Source organism: Canis lupus, chromosome 38 (genome assembly GCF_003254725.2).
Source record: "Canis lupus dingo isolate Sandy chromosome 38, ASM325472v2, whole genome shotgun sequence".
NCBI lineage: Eukaryota > Metazoa > Chordata > Mammalia > Carnivora > Canidae > Canis > Canis lupus.
In genome coordinates, this window is record NC_064280.1 from 20,779,221 (window position 1) to 20,796,143 (window position 16,923).

The following is a 16,923-nucleotide window of genomic DNA, read 5'->3' on the forward strand; positions in this document are numbered from 1 at the left end:
ATCAATACTTAAATGCTATTTCAAATGCACTTATAAAGTTCAGTATTCTCATGCAAACTATGTTTTTGACATGGAACACCCTTACTAATGACCAATGATCTATGGCACATATTTTAAGGACCCCTTCCCCAACACATCTGTTTTTTCATCTAGAGAATGAAACATTCCTCTAGATGAAAAAAGAAAACCTGAATGGGAGTGATTAATTCACATGGGGAAACACCAGAACTGTGTTCTTCTGAATTCCTAAGTGCCACCAAATATTTGGGTAAAAGAGAAGAAACCAATGATATGAAACAAGGTTTCTCCACCTTGACAATACTGACATTGTGAGCCACATAATTCTTTGTGGTAGGAGGCTGCCCTGTGCACCGCAGGATGCTACAACAGCCCTGAACCACCATCCCACCACCTTGGCTGTGACGCTGCCAAATGCCCTCTGTAGGGGGCCTAACAACTCCGGTTCTGAGCCTTTGTGATAAAGTGACAGATGATAACATCCAAAGATAAGGATTTGTTCAAAACCTGTGGTGTGGCCATCTCCCCGAAGTGCAATTCTCCTTTCTTACATCTTCTCAAAGTTTCTCCCAAGTTTCGTATTTCCTAGTGAAATAATTTCCTCAAGGTACAAATGACACTTCAGAGACAAGAAGAAAAGTTTATTTTACTGTCCAATTATTTTCTTAAAAAAATTTAATTTCTGATAAAATAAAACAAACTTTTAGTACCATAGAAACCTTTTGACACATACAAGAACATATTATTACTATGTACAACTTTGAAAACAAACATTTCCAGCTCCAAGTACAGTGATGTTAAACACCCTGACTATACCCAAGCTGTGGGAAATTTCCTGGATGGCCAATGTTTTCCTTGGCTTGGGAAAAAAAAACAAACATACAATTAAAAAATATAAATAAGAACTTCAATGAGTTTGAGAATCATAAAAATGCTTTCTGAAGCTCAGTCATCTGGATCTTGGGGAATAGGGAGTAGTTGTAAGAGTTCAACAAGCAAGGTGAAACCCTGTGCATATTCAAATGTGAGTATTCCAGGAGAGGTCCTGAGGTTCACAGTTGGTCTATCAAAAATAAAAGCCATTCTTACTGTGGTGAACTTGATTTCTGGTTCATATACCATTCTTCACCAGCTCATGGACTCCATTCTCATCAATGATTAAAGGTGCATGGAATTCTTTATCTGCCACATAACTTTCTATTCCCTGAAAGAAGGGTTGAAATGAAACATAGTTAGAAAATATGTGGGCACTAGTCATATGATGCTGGATTTATTGACTATAATAAAGGATTAAAGCATGGATGCCACCAGAAGGTTGGGTTGAGATGTAGAATTTAAAAGTCAATAAAGAAAAAAAATAAAAAAAATTAAAAATAAATAAATAAAAGTCAATAAAGGGGCAGCCCTGGTGGTGCAGCGGTTTGGCACCGCCTGCAGCCTGGGGTGTGATCCTGGAGACCTGGGATCGAGTACCACGTCGGGCTCCCTGCATGGAGCCTGCTTCTCCCTCTCCCTCTGCCTGTGTCTCTGCCTCTCTTCCTGTGTCTATGAATAAACAAATAAAATCTTAAAAAAATAAAATAAACAATAAAAAAAATAAAAGTCAATAAAAACTTATATAGTATACTTTTTAAATGGGGCTTACTGGCCAACTTACAGAAGTATAAGACAAAAAAGAATGGAAAGTTGCTCTGACTATATTATAATTTCTTAAGTTAATAAGATGTTAGTCATTCTTCCTATCACCATCACCCAATAGAGTTAACTTTCTAAGCAATGCAGCTGCCTCTGATGCCAGAATTAAGCAATCTGACAAGGACCTCCAGAAAAATATCACATATGAAAAGAATAGGAACTCCTAAATCTCCCAATCTTAAAAGTGAAAGTACCAAGTGTATAAATAAAATAACCATTTGAGAAGAAAAATTATACATTTTAAAAAGCCAGACAACCTATAAATATAGACAATCTGATGGTGGCCAGAGGGAAGAGGGTCAGGGTATTACAGGTAAAATGGGTGAAGGAGAGAGGCAGGCAGAGGCTTCCAGTTATGGAATGAATAAGTCACAGGGATAAAAGGCATAGCACAAAGAATATAGTCGGTGATAGTGCGATAGCGTCGTGACAGATGGAAGCTACACCCACGGCGAGCATAGGAGAACATGCAGACTTGGTGAAGCACTATGTTGCATACCTGAAATTAATATTGTGTGTCAATTATATTTCAATTAAAAAAAAAGAAAGCTAGATGATTTATCTAAAACACAAGGCTGATTTTTTTTTTGAAAAGATCATTGCATTTCAGTGTGTCAATGAAATGGATTAAATATTAAACATTCTGGGCATCCTGGGTGGCTCAGCGGTTTAGCACCACCTTTAGCCCAGGGTGTGATCCCGAAGTCCCGGGATCGAGTCCCACATCAGGCTCGCTGCATGGAGCCTGCTTCTCCCTCTGCCTGTGTCTCTGCCTCTCTGTCTCTCATGAATAAATAAAATCTTTTAAAAATAAATAAACAAAAAATAAACATTCTGTTCATGGCAATTAATCTACTCGTGAGACAGATACGAAGCTGTAGCAGGAATTCTCAAAGAGAAAAATTCAGAATAAATCCAACTTCTTTGCTTATTCCCAGGATGAGCAGGGCAGGGCACTGGGAAATGGGCAACTCTACTTCAATGTGAAACAGTCCCTGGATCTTACTTTTAAAAGAATAGAGAAAAAAGCAAATCAAACTTACTTCTCCAGCATAGGAGATAAGAGGAGATATTTCACACTGGATTGGTACATCATTGGCATCCTTCAAGCTAAGAAAAAAAAAACACAAACATGTTAAAGCTTTTGCTTCTCATGTTATTGCCAGAGTGAAAGAACAGACCATCATTTTCCTCTGAGAAGCTTGCAGATAACCAAATTTTCCCAGTCAGGCAAAGAGAAGAGACTCTACCCTGATGGTCACCAAATTCCCTGAGGATTAAGTTAACATGAATTTGTCATGGTCAGAAGACCTTATTTGGGGCAAGTGCCAATAATTCAAAGCACTTCACCTATATTAATACACTTATCTGCTAATGTATATCTCATTTTTTTTATCATTTCTAAGTTTTAATGTGATAAGGAAGGGGCTATTTATAAACTATGGTTCAGGCCCACTGCTAGGTACTTTGAATCCTTCCTATTTCACTTTAATCCTTGCCACAAGGTTGAGAGCTACGTACTACTAAGGACAAACATTCTCAAGCTGCACTGTCCAAAATACATTGGCCATTATGTGGTTACTTAATTAAAATTTTTTAAATGAACTAAAATTTTCAAATTCAGTTCCTCAGTCATAAAAACCACATTTCAAGTGCTCAGTAGCTGTCAAATCCGACAGCACAGCTACAAAGTATTTCCTTCACTACAGAAAGTCTACTGGACAGTCCTGTCCTAAAGGTCAGTTATTTCCCAGTATACCATTTTCTGTACAACCCAAACCTGCTGGGTTAGCTGAGCTGATTTATCAATATTCCAAAGTGTTTCTCTGCTACTTTCACCAAGGTCTCTTTTCAAAGAGCTAAGGGCAAGTGAAAACAAGGCCAAAGTCACTATTTGCTTCCTCCAGGTCACATCCTAACACATACAGCCACTCAATTGTGAGTTTCTAAAAGTTCCTAATATAAAAACCAATAAACAGTGTTTTAGAGGCACTTGGGTGGCTCAGTCTGGTTAAACATCTGCCTTTGGCTCAGGTCATGAGGCGTCTGGGATCCCAGGCATCTGGGATCAAGCCCCACGTTGGGTTCCCTGCTCAGTGGGAAGCCTGCTTCTCCCTCTCTCCCCTGCCTATGCTCTCTGTCAAATAAGTAAATAAGATCTTAAAAAAAAAAAGTTTTTAAATGTTTTTAATATGCTTAAAGGCATCAGACCTCTAGGATTTTTCACCAGTAGGATACCGAGCACACAAAAACTAGTCTCAGGGCACCGGGATGGCTCAGTCAGTTGAGTGCCCAACTCTTGATTTCGGCTCAGATCATGATCTCAAGGGTCATGAGATCGAGCCCCAAACCCGGCTCCATACCAGCTGAGCATGAGGCCTGCTTAAGATTCTCCCTCTCCCTCTGCGTCCCCTCCTGGTTGCTCTGTCTCTTAAACAAACCTAAACAAACAAAACACTAGTCTCTTACAGCCTCAAACCGTAGCTTTCCTTTGTCTCAACAAATATGTATCTGAAGCTTTAGTGGAGTCAATAAAACATTCGGGCTTCTGAGTTTAGCGATGCCCAAACTTCTCTCAACAGAACCACATAGTATGAATTCAAGGTGCTATTCCATACCCCACTCCAACTTACTTGTCCCACTACTTTCTACTCAGATCAGGCCAACTGCACACACCGTGGATTATTCCGAGTCATTCTCAACTATAGCCAAATAAAAATTTTGACTATCCAAATTATAGCCATTCTCCAAGATTTAGCACAAGCTCCACCCTTCCTTTGATCATTGCATTTCGTAGTAACTGCTCTCATTTGTTTCTATAAAAAAAAAGTTAACAGAAATCTGCTAAGTCACTGCCTCCTAAATCATAATAAATTATCATTTACATCATACATTTAACATATAAACACATACTGCCTGATGATGTTACTTGACCTTTTTGCATTTTGACCTCCCAGTAGGCTGTAAAAAAATGACTTTCTCTTGTGTAAGCTACTCTGGCACCTGGACACTAGCAAGCCTACAAATGTTTGTCAACTGAATGAATAAATGAATTATGGGGGTAAACGGATGACAGACTCATTTGGAGAAAAGATGAATTAAATATGGGGCACACATCTATCCAGATATGTGTCAGATTCTATCAAAAATGCTCAAGGAATCTGGTCCAGACCCTCTGAGGTAGCTTGGACTTATATTAAACCAAATGGAAAAATAAGGACCCATTCCACTGATAAGATGTAGATGGCCCAGTTCCACCAGATCCCCTGAGGGACTTTGTGTGTCAGGATCAGAAGGTGGTTTTGAACCCAAGGAACACATGGCTGACTTAAGTGTAACTTCTCTTCAAGTACCACGAAGATACTACAAGAAACTAAGAAAGTCACTCTTAATAAACAAAGTTGGATGCCCAGAAGGAGGAAAGATAGAAGCTACCATCACCAAATGCAAAATCTCAGGAGATTGGCAACTTAAACCAATAAGACCATGATCCCCTAATTCTTTAGCCAAGCATTTGGTAACTGCCTGTTCCGTTAAGTGTTAAGATGAAAAATAATGTTGCTTGGTCAAAACTTATTATCCTTGTTTCTATTCTTTGAGAATATCTCCCAGTTGTTTTTCCCTCCTCTTCTACAAAGTACTTTCCTGTTATCTCTCATTGTAATTCATCTTTTTCTACTCTCGTGAGGGCATCCTTCAGAGATAAGAATTACAGCAGGAACTATTTCTAACTCCACTATCTCATTTGGGGCCAAACTTTGATTTTAGTTTAATTGCTCTACAGAATGAAGTAAATGGGGGAAACTACTAAATAAGAAAACTCAAACAAGAACAAATGTTTAGAACATTTCGTATCTTAACTGAGATAGGGGGATGTTGATTCTGTTATATAAATTAAACTATTTCACTTTTGAAGTTAAAAACGTGGCTCAGTGTAAAGGAAATTTTGGATCAAAAATCCATTTCTTTAGAATGCCTGGGTGGCTCAGTGGTTGAGCAACTGCCTTTGGCTCAGGATGTGACCCTGGGATCCTGGGACGGAGTCCCATATCAGGCTTCCTGGGAGGAGCCTGCTTCTCCCTCTGCCTATGTCTCTGCCTCTCTCTGTCTCTCTTATTAATAAATAAAATATTTTTTAAAAATCCATTTTTTTAATTTTAAAAGCACCTTGCTTCCACATATTAAAAATGATGGATGGGACAGAAAGTAACAAAGTGGTCTGTATCCTGGTTCCCACAGCACGACGGCCAACGGTCACCTACGGCTCCTATATGAAACTAGCCAAATCTGTGAGTCCATTTTCTTGTCTACAGACAGGGCCTCACCTGGGAAACACCGACACCCACAGGCACTTGTCTCTACTAGCAAAGGGGAGCGGCACCGGCGGGGGTCAAGGGGATCACACGGACGGAAACTACATCCCTGCTACTCTACTTCTGAGATAACTCCCATTTCCAGGTCCTTGGCTCTACACACATTTCCCAAATTATCTTCAAAACTTAAAATTCAAACTAAACCTAAGAACTTCAAATGTAGCAAGAACATCAAGCCGTCTCTTTAGCTGTAAGGATAATGGCTTTTTCAAACTCTGTCAGGACCCAGATGAGACAAGATACATGCTACTTCCAGCTAAAACTTATCTGCCATTCAGACAAAAAGCTTTTCTTTGGGAGCAAGATAATAACTCACTAAAATTAACACACAAAAGGGAGCTGTCAGGAGGAGAAAACCTTAAGAGAACAGTTTTCTCCAATTAGGAGCCATCAGATATGTCGGAGGCAGCTGGCCTTCATGCTGGGAGCATATATATCCAATTCAGTAAGACACATCTTCAGAACGGGATTGTGATCTAGCTTATGCTGGGATCTGAATTTGTTCTTCCCTACCTATTGCTTGTCCATCTGTCCCTGCAGGCTCAAACATCCATGGTCAAGTTCTTTAGTAGAGCATGCTCCCCATCTCCAGCATGCACTGAGACTCTGAGTTAGTGTCATCCAGATAGGTACCTGCCACCAAGTAAGCACAGTATACCCCCACCAAAGCTCCGGCCCTCCCACCCCAGACCACCAAGGCAGAGCACTAAACTACAATGCCAGTTAGTATGGAGGCAAGCACAGCCCCGTCACCATGCACTGCAGGCAGGCGGGTATATTTACTTGAGATTGACATCAGCTGTGATGGTCTCTGACTTTCCATTTGTAGCACTGCTATGTAGGAATAAATAAGCATTAATGGGAATGGAAAACAAATCAAACAATAACAATGAAGTGGAATTGCAAAATATACTCGACTGAAAAGCATGTATTTATGGCAAATTATAAACTTGGCAAAGGAAATTCTGAAGGGGTAAAAATGAACTCAATGGTCAACGATGAAGCATGAGGACAATCTGACATGCTACGAGCAGGCTTGTTGACAAGACAGAGCCGCAAAGTGGCTCTGGGCTGAGACAGCTTGCCACACCTCCTTCCTGGAAAACACAGTCACAGACCAATAAGCAGAAAGGCCCAACATTCTAACATTTACCGAGGCATGCCAGCGCTTTTGTGCATGCAGCCAGCCATTTGATCCTTAAGAATATAAAGTATATGGCACAACATCTTTTATGTAAGTATATAAATATCAAATAATTTAGAAGGGGGTAATTCTAGATGCCAGTGAAAACTTCATCATAAAATCTAAGATTTAGCTTAAAAGTGCTTTATCTCGGATTTAAATATCTAGAAGTACCTCCTTTTTTAAGCTTTTAAAAATCCCAAAATATTCCTGAAGTTTCAGTACCAGTGAATGTAAGTGCCATTCACGTCCCTTCCTGGTATCTCCCTTAGTGACCGTGGAAGTGCCATGGTAAGAAGTTTGATGGCCTACGTAGATATCATAGGTAGCATGTGGGTATCGGTCTTTGGCAGGGAGTGGGGAGGCCTCACAGATGGCACTCAGAGCGAGGTCACAGACAAAGGAGCAGCAGCGAGCAGTCCTCTTACTCTACGGTACTGGATGCTCCTGACAGCCTTTAACCACACAGCACACCAAAAGAATTACCTCCTGACCATTCCTTAGCAAGTCATATGCTAACATAGTGGACATGTATACAAAACAAGAGATGAAGAGATTCCTCTTTTAGAGGAAGTAAGGCTATCATCCTCTTTGTAATGGGATTTCACACCAGGAACTGCCCACGTCAATACTATGCTTTTTTAAAAAGATCTAGGAATATGTCAGAGAGAGAGAGGAGAAAGGTCCAAGAAGAAAAGTCCAGGAAGCATTCACACACCACAGAACAGACACTGACTTACCGGGGAATGGCCGGGAGGCGAGAGCCATTTTCATCTATGAAGTGGCCCCCTGCGTTGAGGACCCAACAGTGATGAAGGGACAGCAAAGCATGCCTTGCAGTAGTAGGATTGTCCTTCCCATTCTGACTGTCTGCATTCTTTAGTGGGGAAAACTCATCTTCTCGTAGCACTTCATATACCACAAACTTCCTAGAGTGGAACCATACAGAGACTGTTTTACTATGAAGTGAAACTGCAAACACAGCTCTGGACTCCTCTACACAGTAGCCTCTAGCCCCCAGTGTAGTCTTTTAAGCTCTCTTAACCCAATTTCAAAAGAATGCTGAAAGAAATAATGCTCATCCCTGGACTAAATGAAGTTGGAATTTCCTTCTCCAACGCAAAGTGAGAAGTTATTTTCATCCCAAACTATAAAACACTTCATCTTAAGTCAGAAAGGTAAGAAATCTTAAAACAAATTACATTAGAATCTTTTCTGGGGGGACGCTTGGGTGGCTCAGCGGTTGAGCATCTGCCTTCAGCTCAGGGCATAATCCCAGAGTCCCAGGATTGAGTCCCACGTCGGGCTCCCTGCATGAAGCCTATTTCTCCCTCTGCCTGCCTCTGCCTCTCTCTCTCTGTCTCTCATGAATAAATAAATAAAATCTTAAAAAAAAAAAAAAAAAAGAATATGTTCTGGGGGTAAGAAAAAGGCAAAAAAGGATGATTTGAAAATGCTTATGGGAAGATTAATCTTACACAGCTAATTTGTCTTCTGCATTTTCATACTGGCCAAATTTTGAGACACATACCTCCACATCAAATGTGATCTTTGATTGAGAGCTAATAATCTATAACCATGTTCCCTGAAACACTTACCACAGGTAAGGCATCCTACACACAAACTGGACCAATTCTCCATCTCAACTTTTTTAGTCCTTTAGCCAAAAAAGTGACAGTTTTAACAAAATTGCAGTTTTGCAGGAGGGTCAGCTAATGGACTGACATCAAAAAATACACTCGCAGGCAACTCACACCACAGTTGTGGGTGGTGGTTGTATACTAGAGAAGGATAATGAGTGTGGACAGTCCACTCACAATCAGAATGCTATTCCTGACTATATGCTACGCAGGGTCTCCTAAAAACAGTGTCCCTCCTAACAGAATAGCACATTTCAAGACCTGTATCTAACCTTACTGGTACTATTCAAGACATACTTTGCAAACTGGAAGATGTCAAAGACAAATTTTTCCATCTTTATTCCATTTGGTTTGTCTGGCTTAATTAACTGCCCCTGGGAATCCACATATGGAATCTTCTTTTGAGCCACATGGTGCTGCAACTGAGGTTCATAAATACTAAGCAGGAAAAAAGAAAAAAAAGACATAATCACTTTCCAAAGTTAAAATGCCAGAAATTCTGATAACCACACTCAGAATAAATGCATCAACAACCAATACCAAGATTTTCAAAGTGAAGCGCAACTGTTAAGTTTCAGTTCCTATTTAAATATTAAATGAATAGATTTCCCTATTTGCCTCCTTAAATTTTTTAAAAACCCAATAACTATCTCCATATTAAAGAATACACGCCACACAGCTCACACCAATGTCTCTCCTGTAATTTCCATGTCTTCCAAAAAATGTTCTGCTCCTTGCCCCAACTTTCGCAACTGAGAGCCCTTAAAGTGTGGGAAAGATGAGGATTAATAAGTAACTATGGATGGAAGAATTAATAGCACAGTTACAGACAGCAGAGTGGAATGGGTAATATGCTGGAATTAGAGTCAATATTCTTAAAAAGCTAAGTAACTTTTTAAAAAGTAGATCGTCATCATGAATATCTAAAAGCTATCAAATGAAGCAGCAGATAGGACGTCCTTCATTTAACAGGCTGATGGAATAAAGTAGCTCTTACTTTATCCTTTTATCCTCACACGCTGATTTCTCCTCAGGATCCAAATTCTTTTTTCTTGACCCTCTAATGTTCCTGAATGTGAGTCTGGAAACCAGCTAAAACTGTGCAGGCAGCTTTCCAAAAACAGATGACCCGCATGCACCACCCAAAATCCTGATTCAGTAGACACAGGGCAGGTATCTAACATTTCTTAAAGTTTCCCTGTTGTGGTAAAGAAACAGTGTTTCATTTCTCACTCTTTGCTTCACCAGAACCTAACACAGTTGGAGGGAGAAGAGGAAGAGAAGAAAAGGCAGAAGTGCTTTGGACTGAAGGCGACAAACATGCACCCTATAATGCAGTTTCCAGAAACTACAATGTGAGATAAATTTCCATGTGACAAAGGTGGTCCTCAGGGTGGAAGATGAATTCTGTAGAAGATGGACTTGGGGTGTCTTTCTACCTCTCCAGTGACTCAGTCCCTAATTAATGATAAAAGAACAATTCTAAAAGCCCCCATCTTGCTCATACTTGACAACATCTCTCAGAAATGGTACGGTGAAGAAATGGTTGGCAATGTTCCCCGCGTTGAATAGCAGGCGTCCATCCGAGCTTCGTTTCTGAGCTGTTGCCAGGGAAATCTCACTGTACTCCACCACCTGATAGACTCCATCCACTCGGCAAACCACTCCCACTGGCTCTGTGGGGTTCGTTTTCTCTACCACCTGCCCAAAGAAAGACAGCAGGAGGGGAGGGAATATAACCAAATGCTACATTTGACATTTGCTATTTTCAAAGGCCACATCTGCAGTTTTGCTTATACTGTCTTTAAGGCAAGGCAATCTTTATTTTTTTAAGATTTTATTTATTTATTCATGAGAGACACAGAGAGAGAGAGAGAGGCAGAGACATAGGCAGAGGGAGAAGCAGGCTCCATGCAGGGAGCCCGACGAGGGACTCAATCCCAGGACCATGGGATCACACCCTGAGCCGAAGGCAGATGCTCAACCACCGAGCCACCCAGGTGTCCCTCAAGGCAATCTTTAAATGTAGACAGCCACCTGTCCATCCGGAAATGAGCAAATTATCTCTCACCTATTATCACCTAGTGAAATCATGGAATAGAAATTCCAACATACACACAGAGCCCAGAGGAAATCACAATGGACTGAGAATAATTAAATGAGGAGTCTACCTCCCCCCAAATATGTTTCATTTTAATTAATCTTTAACTACACTCAACTGTTTTGAGAGTAAATGAAATGACATTTTTGGGGGATTCACAAGACAAAAGAGAGGCATTTTGCCTCTCATTTGTAAATGGTGTTTCTTTCGTTTTCATTCATGAATACAGAATGTTCCTTGTGTTTTGAGGACCTGGCCAGGAGGCTGGGGGCATTAGAGCAGGCAAGTCACTGGATCTGGCTCCGACTTCAATTAGAAAAGCCCATCCAAGCCAAACTGTGGACGGAGCCTCGGTGTCCAACGAAAGATGAATGGATAAAGAAGATGTGGTTTATGTATATAATGGAATATTACTCAGCTATTAGAAATGACAAATACCCACCATTTGCTTCAACGTGGATGGAACTGGAGGATATTATGCTGAGTGAAGTAAGCCAGTCGGAGAAGGACAAACATTATATGTTCTCATTCATTTGGGGAATATAAATAATAGTGAAAGGGAATATAAGGGAAGGGAGGAGAAATGTGTGGGAAATATCAGAAAGGGAGACAGAACGTAAAGACTGCTAACTCTGGGAAACGAACTAGGGGTGGTAGAAGGGGAGGAGGGCGGGGGGTGGGAGTGAATGGGTGACGGGCACTGGGGGTTATTCTGTATGTTAGTAAATTGAACACCAATAAAAAATAAATTAAAAAAAAAAAAAAGAAAAGCCCATCCAATATTTATGTTTTGTATGCTAGACTTTAAGTAAGAGATTCTATGCTTTTAAAGAAAGTTTGATGAGTATTGGTTGTTATATTGTATGTTGGCAAAGTGAATTTAAATTTTTAAAAAATTAAAAAAAGTTTCAAAAAAGTTTGAAAACCAGTGATTTGAAAATCAGTGGCTCTTGGCTGGTGAGGGAGCTGAAAGAAAGATGTAAATCAAAATCAAAGGGAAAAATGGGGGCACCTGGGTGGCTCAGCAGTTAAGCAGCCAGCTCTTGATTTCAGCTCAGGTCATGATCTCATGGGTCATGAGATCAAGCCCCACATTGGGCTCCGCACTCAGCATGGAGTCTGCTTGAGATTCTCTGCCTCTCCTTCTGTCTCTGCCCCTCCCCCAGCTCATGTGCACATATGCACCCTCTAAAATAAATCTTTAAAAAAGAAATCACAGTATGAAAGATACAGTATGTATTTATTCATGTATCTATTCATGAATTCATGTATTTATTCATGTATGTATCTATTCACAGTAGAAATAAATATACAGTATGTAATTTTTTAAAAAGACCCTCACAAGATACCCCACCATGCTAATCCAACATAGCACTGACCTAAATTAAGTGTTTAGAAGAAAGTTATGAAAGAACTGTATGCAACATGCTAATATAAAGTCAAGATTCAGATGAGATGAATATACAACGGAACAAGCAATAAAAATTATTTAAAGATATTACTTTGTTTGCCCTGTTGAGTGAGCAATTCAGCTTGTTTCAGAGTAGTCTGAAAATCTGTCCCAATTTGAAAAGTCTATCCTAAGCATACATGAAATTACATCAACAAAGCTAATAAAACTTTTCTCCAGCAACCGATTTTTTAAAATAAATATAGCCAGTAGCAGTCTCCTCTAGACAACTGAAGCCACTGTTGACTTCATTTACACAGCAGTTAGAGCTATAGGCACTGAGTCTAGCTCAGTGGGGCAGGGCTGCTGGATAGCAAGCTGCTGTGTAGTTTTACTGTCTGCCACCCTGAAAGGAGCACAGTGTTCCCTAAAAGGAAACTTTCTACCACAGAAGTGAATTAAACGGGGGGGGGGGGGGGGGGTGTGGATTTCATACAACAAAATGATTTAAATCAATCACAGGCTTGTTTGCAACTATCAACTCACCACCACTCCTCACTTCACATATTCCACAGTGCAGGGTGTTGAGGGGGTCCTCACTAGACAGGGAATTTGAAGTAGATTCCTCTCATTCCCATTTAACCACACACACACACACACTCAGTCACGGACACACGTGTACACACATGCATGCGCGCACATACGGTTTATTTCCCACTCACCTCCAGACGCCCCTACTCCTGACCAAAGAAACAAAATTAGGCATATTCACACTTTCCACTGCCCAAGTGTTAATCTGCCAGTGAAAGATTTACTTCTTTTTCTTTTCTTTGGGGGTGGGGAGCAGAGGGAGAGAGAGAGAATCCCAAGGAGGCTCCATACCCAGCACAAAGCCCAAGGGGGGGGCTCACTCTCACAATCCTGAGATTATGACTTGAGCCAAAATCAAGAGTCAGATGCTTAGCCGACTGAGCCACCCAAGCTCCCCTGAAAGATTTGCTTCTATGACAACTATGACCCTCCAAATAGTATAAAAGTCTAGATTACAAAGAAAGCATTTGTAAACAGCATAAGCTAGAAGTCAAGTTTTTATTATACAGAGAGTTATATAAAATTAAGAAGTTTGCTTGATTTTCTCCAAGTTAAAGCCTGAAAAGCTGAGTTCAAAGTAACACTTTAATGTCAAAGTTACTATAATTGCTTTACGAAATGACCTTTAAATAACAATAGTTCCTATGCTTTTAGCTTTGGACTTCTGCAAACCACTGCACTTGCTGTCTTTCCTCAAGGCTCTCGCTCCATAAAAAATACTTAATTCCTTAATTCACAAAGACCAGAGCCTTTTAAAGAAGACAAATTATTATTCTACTACCACACTGTGAATAACTCCCTAATTTACATGTTCTTAAAAATATATTTTGATTTTTTGATTTTTCAATTAAAATTAAAAAGGGTGGGAGGCCAGATTACATAAACGGTTTCTAACATTTCTAAAACTTTTTAACATATACCAGTCTTGTCATATTTTGGTTCCATCTGACTATGTATTCGCTCACTGAGCGACTTCTATATTATATGCCAGACACAGAGCTGAGCAGGAAGCTTGGGGCTCCTGGAGAACCCACAGGTACTGGAGAAGAGTGACTGGTTACACCTCTATCTCTGTGTGACTGGTAAACTCACAAAAGTTAGCACATTAATTTAAAGCTTTTTAAGCTGTCAGCAAAAACATAATCAATCTAAAGAGTTTGGTTTTATAATGTGATAGAATACTAAAGCCAGGAGTTGGCTTTAGTTAATGTGCTTCTGTTAATGTGATAAAGGACCTTGAGCCTGGAATGGAACTCACTTAGACCTAGAACTTAGGGTGCTCATTTCTGAGACTGAAGGGGTGACCAGATGATTGCCAGGGTTCCTTCTAGGTTCATCACTCTGATCATATAGAATTTAAGTGGATTTGAAGCTCAGAGCAGTAACATTTAATATTCTTTTTTCAAACAAAGAGTGACACCAAGCGGAGCAAAGTCAGAAATACAGTCTGGTGTGTTTTTTTTTTTTTTTTTTTTTTAAAGCATGGTAGCTATTTACAATGCTCTGTTACTATTTAATACCTATTTACAATACAGTACAGATACTGATAGACTATTAGAATAGAATGAGGTCTTAAATAACCAAACCAACTTTTATGTTCTCAGAATCCAGAAGAATCTTATTAGGTCTACCAGCTTAACCTCACAAAACATGCACTGACAAATTTAAAACTTCAGCTTCTAAGAGTTAGCAGATTTACAGATTAATTTTAAGAGAAATGACATCTTTGTAATAGAAAATCTCCAACCAAGGCTATGGTATTTTATAGCAGTTCTTCTTTTTAAATCCAAATATTTCAAATTTATATCTAGTCGAATTTGTTTTTGTCAGAAGCCTGTATTATAAGGTTTTTGCTCTTGGCAGAAAGGTCTTCCCTTCATGTCAATAAGGTAAAATTATTCTCAATTTTCTTTTAACATCTTTATGGGTTTTTTATATTTAATTTTGTAATCCATTTGAAATTGATTTTGGTATGAGCTTTGAAGGAGAGATTTTACTTTATTTTGAGCCAGTTATCTCTTTCTTTCCCCCATCAATCTTAAATGCCATGTTTTTATATAGTGCACGCTTATATATACATGGACTTATTTCTGACTGATTTATTCTGTTCCATTAATCTGTCATTCTATTCTGGTTTCTGTACAACGCTCCTAATTTTTTTATTTACAACCCAGTTTAGTACCTGGTAGACTGTCTCCGTCTTCCTTCCTTATCATCTCTTCTCGGCATTTTCCTGGCCACCTTTACATGTTTTTTCTAAACTTTACAATCATTTTGCTAAGTGTCCCCAAAACAGTCTCACTGGGGCTTTGACCAAAATTGTGTTATCATTAATCTGGTAAGAATTGATAGTTTTACAGATTTCCAGAAAAGTAATATTCATATTAATATGTTTAAATCTTCCAAGGTGTTTTCACTTTTATTCCTAGATACACTATATGTTTTGTTAGCTACCATAAAGGCAAGTCTCCCACATCATCATCTATGCAACTAAAAAAGAGGGAGGGAAAAGAATTAGACCAAGGACAGTCTTGTTATAAGGCATTACAGACCTCCTTCTATCTTCCTATCTTCCTATCAGTATGTTTGTGATCAGTTATCAATCTCCTTCACTGCCTTTATCTGCACATTTCCATCTTTTTTTTTTAAGATTTTTTAAAAATTTATTCATTCATGATAGACACAGAAAGAGAAAGAGCAGAGACACAGGCAGAGGGAGATGCAGGCTCCATGCCAGGAGCCCAATGCAGGACTCAATCCCTGGACTCCAGGATCGCGCCCTGGGCCAAAGGCAGGCGCTAAACTGCTGAGCCACCCAGGGATCCCCACATTTCCATTTTAATCATAAGACTATCATGAGGGCACCTGGTGGCTCAATGGTTAAGCATCGGCCTTCGGCTCAGGTCGCGATCCTGGGGTCTTGGGATCAACTCCCACATCAAGCTCCCCACAGGGAGCCTGCTTCTCCCTCTGCCTGTGTCTCTGCCTCTCTCTGTGTGTCCCTCACGAATAAATAAAATCTTTTAAAATAATAATAAGACTACCATGAGGTGGCTTGTCAAACACCTCACTAAAGTCTCAATCTGCTGTTCCCTACATATTTCCTTTACCTCCTACTCCAGTAACTGTGTCCTAGGTGGGTTAATCTGATCAAATACAACTTGATATTAAAGAATCCATCCCTGGCCTAGTGATAATCATTCACTTTCCAAGGTACTTAAAAATCACCCCCACTTTTTTTTTTTTAAGATTTTACTTATTTGGGGCACCTGGGTGGCTCAGTTGGTTAAGCATCTGCCTTTGGCTCAGGTCATGGTCCTGGAGTCCTGAGACTGAGCGCTTCATCAGGCACTCCACAAGGAGCCTTTTTCTCCCTCTCCTTCCTGCTTGTGTTCGCTCTGGCTTCCCACTAAGCACAGAGGCTGACACGGGGCTTGATCTCACAACCCTGAGATTATGACCTGAGCTAAAACCAAGAATAGGACACTCAGCTGTGGGAGCCACCCAGGTGCCCCATCCATATATATTTTTAAACTCTTACTTGTGATGGACAAGTATACAACATTATTTCTAGAATCAAGCTGCCAATTTAACAGTAAGTAGGGGGCGGTTTAGTTACTTTAGAAAGATAAATGGTTCTAAAATATTCAAATCACCCTAATAATTCTAGTTCGAGTCCTGGAATTTATACACTGACAGAGCAAATCCAGTGATGGCCTCACTACAGTTAAGAAAGGCATTACCTTTGCACCGCAGTCTGCTCCTTTCTGAATGCAAAATCCAATGAACCGTGGGTCTGCCACTTTTACTAGAATGTTGTCAACACAATAGACATGAATGCTCCAAATGCCTCTCTGCTCCATGTCCTCCACAATATTCTGGGCTGCAAGAGCCCTATAAAGACCACCATTCCCATCTGGGAAATAAAATAG

The 16,923-nt window shown here is 39.9% G+C and overlaps 1 protein-coding gene across 5 annotated transcripts in view; it reads right to left on the minus strand.

Moving 5' to 3' along the window:
* Positions 1-638: 638 nt before the first annotated feature.
* Positions 639-16,923, minus strand: part of UAP1 (UDP-N-acetylglucosamine pyrophosphorylase 1) — a 38,500-nt gene continuing 22,215 nt past the window's right edge. For 2 of the 5 annotated variants that reach the window (XM_025420881.3, XM_035711098.2), the window contains exons 5-11: positions 16,735-16,907; positions 10,417-10,610; positions 9,207-9,347; positions 8,010-8,198; positions 6,870-6,920; positions 2,757-2,823; positions 639-1,222 (exon numbers count right to left, since the gene is read on the minus strand). In XM_025420881.3, the coding sequence (XP_025276666.1) occupies positions 1,130-1,222; positions 2,757-2,823; positions 6,870-6,920; positions 8,010-8,198; positions 9,207-9,347; positions 10,417-10,610; positions 16,735-16,907 (908 nt within the window). In that variant the 3' untranslated portion in view covers positions 639-1,129. The remainder of the gene's footprint in view (positions 1,223-2,756; positions 2,824-6,869; positions 6,921-8,009; positions 8,199-9,206; positions 9,348-10,416; positions 10,611-16,734; positions 16,908-16,923) is intronic. The other 3 variants (XM_049106910.1, XM_049106909.1, XM_049106908.1) reach the window with 2 other exon arrangements.